Here is a 4,460-nt window from a genome sequence, read left to right on the forward strand (position 1 = left end):
AAGTCCCAGAACTAGTTTTGTAAATCTGGAAACTGGAGTTAAAAGACGTATTTCATAACTCTATGGGAACTGGGCCCCCACTTAAGTACTGGACCACCACCTTCAATTTGTATAAAAAGGCACATAATTGTTTCCTGTTCATCTCTGGAAATCTGCATTCTGCTTAAAAAACTTCTAGAGGACACTGTGTGTCTACCAAACAGTACAGAGCACTAACATTTCTCTAATACTCAGTGATGGGGGAGAGTGGGAAGGTAAAAGTCCCACTGGCTATTTCTGCAGTATCAAGAATGGAACCCAGACTTGCATATGCTAGCAGTTCTACTACTAAGCTATGTTCCGAACCCCTTGCTGAGATCTCCCAGTCAAATCACATACAAGTAGCATTTGTAGAGTTCAGATTTCAAGGTTTTCAGTTTCTGGTGCCTAGAAGGTACCCAGCTGTTATTTTTGAGACAAGGACTCACAATTTTCCTGCCTTAGCCTCCTGAATGTTGGGAGTATAGGCATGTGTTACCACACCCCTGTACTTGGCTGGAGATTTCTAATTGGTTTATAGGACTCATGTTCATCCACATACCTTTGTGCTACTTAGGAAAGATAGCATCCTCTGAAGCAAACGGCAGGTGGTTAAGTAAATACTCAGGAAAACATTTACAAACTACAAAATATCTGAGGTTGCCAAAATATTTCATTCAACATAAAATTATACTACAGGAAAATAAAACACATATAAATACCATACTCTTAGTAAAAGAATAAATGAGACTGAGTTTAAGAATGAAATGTTTTTTATTCACCAATAACCTCAAAGCCCATTTCCGATGTTTCTTTCTCACGTATACTTCATCTGCTTTATAAAAAAGCAAAGCCCTGTAAGTGGAAACCACCTACTCCTCAGATTCTGATCCATCTTCATCTTGACTAATCTGGAAGTACCGGAGTTCATAAGTCTCTTTGTCAGATGCAACCACACGAAGCCAATCACGAAGATTATTCTTTTTAAGGTATTTTTTGGTAAGATATTTCAAATACCTTTAAAATAAAAACATGAATTTCATTAAAAAATGCAGCACCTACTATGTAAAGGCTTATATGGAAGGTACACAGTCATATTCATCCTATACCCCCAATTTCCTCCAAAATATTTCAGCCCTCCAGTTTATACTCCATATTGAAAGCTAATATGTAAGATAGAAATAAATGGTAGTGTCTTTTTCATTCTAACCAAGTCAAAGCACTCAAACATAATATAATTTCACTCAATTATATTCATAGACTAAAATGTCTAACATTCTCTTCTCCACATCAACCTCTAATTCCACCTCTGATCAACTTGGCTAAGTCCATTTACAGGTTCAGTGAGCCTTTCAACTAGCATCTGCCTTAGTCTTTATCCAAGCATTCCTCTCAAGGAGTCCCACTCTTTTGCTAATGTTGCTTCCTTTTAGGATACCTCACTGCATTGACAAATTCTAAGTCTCAACTTCTCTGAAAACTTTTTGGGCCCTATTTCTACCCCTTGTATAGCAATTAGAGAACTGCATCTTATACTAATTATCTTCATGTCCATAAGCGCCTTCAAGACAACTACTATACAACATTCTCTCTGAATCCTGAAATTCATAACCTCAATTAATATGCAGTGCCATCACTTTGGTCCAAGCCACACCACTTTACCTCAGTGATCTCTTGAAGTTTTCAGTTTCCAGTAAGTGTACCATGGCAGCCAGTGACCAATGGCTTTCCATTACACAAAAGATAAAATCCAAAGCCCTTCTCATGGCTTTCAAGATCTGCTCCTCAGTTATCTCTCTAATCTTAAGCACTCTTCCCACATCACAGCATCCTGCACACACAGGCATCCTTACTTTACAGTAACTGGGCGGGCTTCTGGTTCATTCTTCCTTAGCAATTATTCCTTGATGTACAAGGCTCACTCCTACATTTCATTTGGGTGAGTTATTTCCAGACTCTTATACCAACCACAACACCCAGCACAGCACAGATTTACTACCCCTCTTCTACACAAGTGCTTTGGTGATGGGTAATAATTTTACTGGCATAGTTCGCTGCTGGGTTCCCCTGTCCTACAACAGAGCAGCCAAATAGTATTTGATGTGGCAAATATACTGAAGCAACAAAACCTTAAATAAAATTAAGAAAATGTTTCTATTCACAAATTGGGACATTTGTCCCAAGTACATAGATATATCACAACATATTCAAATATTAAAGCACCAAATGTCACAAGATTATATACAATTTGGATTAAAGAGGCCTATAATTCACTGAACAAGGAACCTTGGATGAATTGCTGTTTTTGCAATTAGTTACTGAAACCATACTAAGAAACTGGCACTCAAGATACTAATTTTCCATTTATAAGGCTTTAAAAAATCTAAAGGCATTTTCTATATATTGTTTTCACTTATTCTTCCAGATTAACAGTATTAGAATTATATATTCTACGTAATATTCCACAATTATACCTTCATTAATATTTGCAAAATAAGTACGAACCTTTTAGAGAACTGTTTCTCGGAAACAACTGTGATTTTATTCTTGAAGCGTTCAATGTGAACAACATTCCCAAGATTTCCGGTTTTCCCATTAACTTTAACCTTCTCCCTCAAAAACTGCTCCTATTTTAAAACAGAAAAAATGCAAAACTAGGGAAGAAAACCCTAGATATTCACTAGGGAAGGTACCCTAGGAATAGAGCTCAGGTTAACACCATATGTAGTATGCTTAATACAATTACAAAAACAAGCCGAGTAGAAAGAATACTTACAAAATTTCCAGAATCAAAAATTCCATCTTCTACTGGGTGAGTAAGATCCAAATTGAATTTCCAGGTTGACCTCTTAGGCTTCTTGTCTTTCTGCTTCACAAAATTCATATAATCACAACGCTGTAAGGTGATTTATTCATTCACTTCATACATGTAAATAATTTTTTTGTGAATTCTGATGGAAATTTTTCTTTTCCACCACAGAAGTGTCTCACAAGTACAAAACACACAAACCTGTTAAGATTTAACAGGCTTTTATTTTTCCAGACCACTCACGATCAGTGTTAAACTATCACTTCCTGTTTACAATGGCCAACTGGTTTCCTGTTATCCCAAAACACAGATGGTTTACAGGTAGTGCACTGTCTCTGCCCACTTATGTCCACAACATTCAATCTTCACATTATTATAAATAAAGGAAAGGGAGGCAATGTGCAGTAGGAGCTTTTGTTTTAAAACGAAAAACACACAAAGACCACATAAAAAGTTAAACGTGGCTAGTAACAACGTACATTCGAGGTAATGAAAACAGATGAATCAACAGACTATTTCCAAATGAAATCCAGACAAATGAATATCAAGCATTAATGAATAGATAACTCCTAAAGCTTTACGGCCACGTTGGCACTAACCGGTTTTGTATCCATCCCAGCAATTTTGATTTTATCCTTCAAATGTCTGGTAACTACCAACATACACCTAGCTATTCACAGAAACATTTTCTTATTAATGAAATATCTGAAGGACTTTTCTTCACGTCATGCTAGAGACCTATGTCTTTACTTTTTAAAACATTACTTCAAGAACAAACTTCTTCCCCAACAGACTAATGAAAACTTTCATAACTGCGCGCCTCGGAGCGCCCCGCTCCCACCAAATCAGCCCGGTGACCCTCCCCGCCCCAGTGCAAACAGTGGCGACCAGCTTAATGGGGAAAGGAAGGAAAGCCTGTCCAGATGCCGTCCAGTCCCCCGCCACAGTGGTGCTTCCCTCTTGCCTGAACGACGTGGCCACCTATCCTAAACCAACTCCCCGCCGAACTCGAGCTCCACGCCGCATGGCAGCCGTAGAAAGTCTCGAAAAACGACTAGACATCCCAATGTCTTAGTATTATTCATGACGCAATCTCTTTCCCCTCCTTTTATGTTAAATGCAACGTTCTCACTCTCCAGAGGCAAAAATTATTTGCCAAATCAAGACCAAGCTCACTCACAGGAGCCATGTTAGCGGCAGCAGGGCGAACAGAGAGAAAGCAGCGCCTGCGCAACGTGAATTTATAGTGAAACGTGCCTGCGTCATGCGTCGAGAGCGTAAGAGGACCGCCTCCCGGAGCAGGAAGTGCGGAGCTACGCGAGGTCAGTTACCTAGGAAACCGGGGGTGTGTCCCGGGGTGGAAGGTCGGTAGGCGTCAGGCTTCCTGCGAGCTCCCTCCAGCGGCCGTGATTGAAATGATTGTTTGCTTTCTGCTGCAGAAGACAAGGTGATCTCTGTGGTTACGCGGTGGCTTCTCACAAACACACAAGGGACCAAGGGACACAGGAGCCATCTTTCCCTAATCATTAGATCTTCCAATCAGAGCAAGCCAGTGTCTCGGGTTGCTTTGGGATCTTCTTTTTTAGTTATTTCTGTATTTTGTCCATGAGCTTTTTCTGCTGCGGAAAATCAG

At 39.6% G+C, this 4,460-nt stretch overlaps 1 protein-coding gene across 3 annotated transcripts; it reads right to left on the minus strand.

Moving 5' to 3' along the window:
• Positions 1-773: 773 nt before the first annotated feature.
• On the minus strand, positions 774-4,062 carry Rpl22l1 (ribosomal protein L22 like 1). 3 transcript variants are annotated; one of them, XM_004834589.3, is made up of 4 exons: positions 4,008-4,062; positions 2,795-2,884; positions 2,524-2,645; positions 774-1,035 (listed from the first exon to the last, which is right to left on the minus strand). In XM_004834589.3, exons 1-4 carry the CDS (start codon positions 4,014-4,016, stop codon positions 891-893), a joined length of 366 nt encoding a protein of 121 aa, XP_004834646.1. In that variant the 5' UTR covers positions 4,017-4,062; the 3' UTR covers positions 774-890. The 3 variants fall into 3 exon arrangements, with proteins under 3 accessions (XP_004834646.1, XP_004834645.1, XP_004834643.1); XM_004834588.3 differs by having other exon boundaries at positions 2,795-2,887; positions 4,008-4,046; XM_004834586.4 differs by having other exon boundaries at positions 2,795-2,914; positions 4,008-4,037.
• Between the last annotated feature and the right edge of the window lie 398 nt (positions 4,063-4,460).

Source organism: Heterocephalus glaber, unplaced genomic scaffold (genome assembly GCF_053883595.1).
Source record: "Heterocephalus glaber isolate CG9 unplaced genomic scaffold, H.glaber_assembly_v1.0 deba00001504, whole genome shotgun sequence".
In the NCBI taxonomy this organism is placed as follows: domain Eukaryota; kingdom Metazoa; phylum Chordata; class Mammalia; order Rodentia; family Bathyergidae; genus Heterocephalus; species Heterocephalus glaber.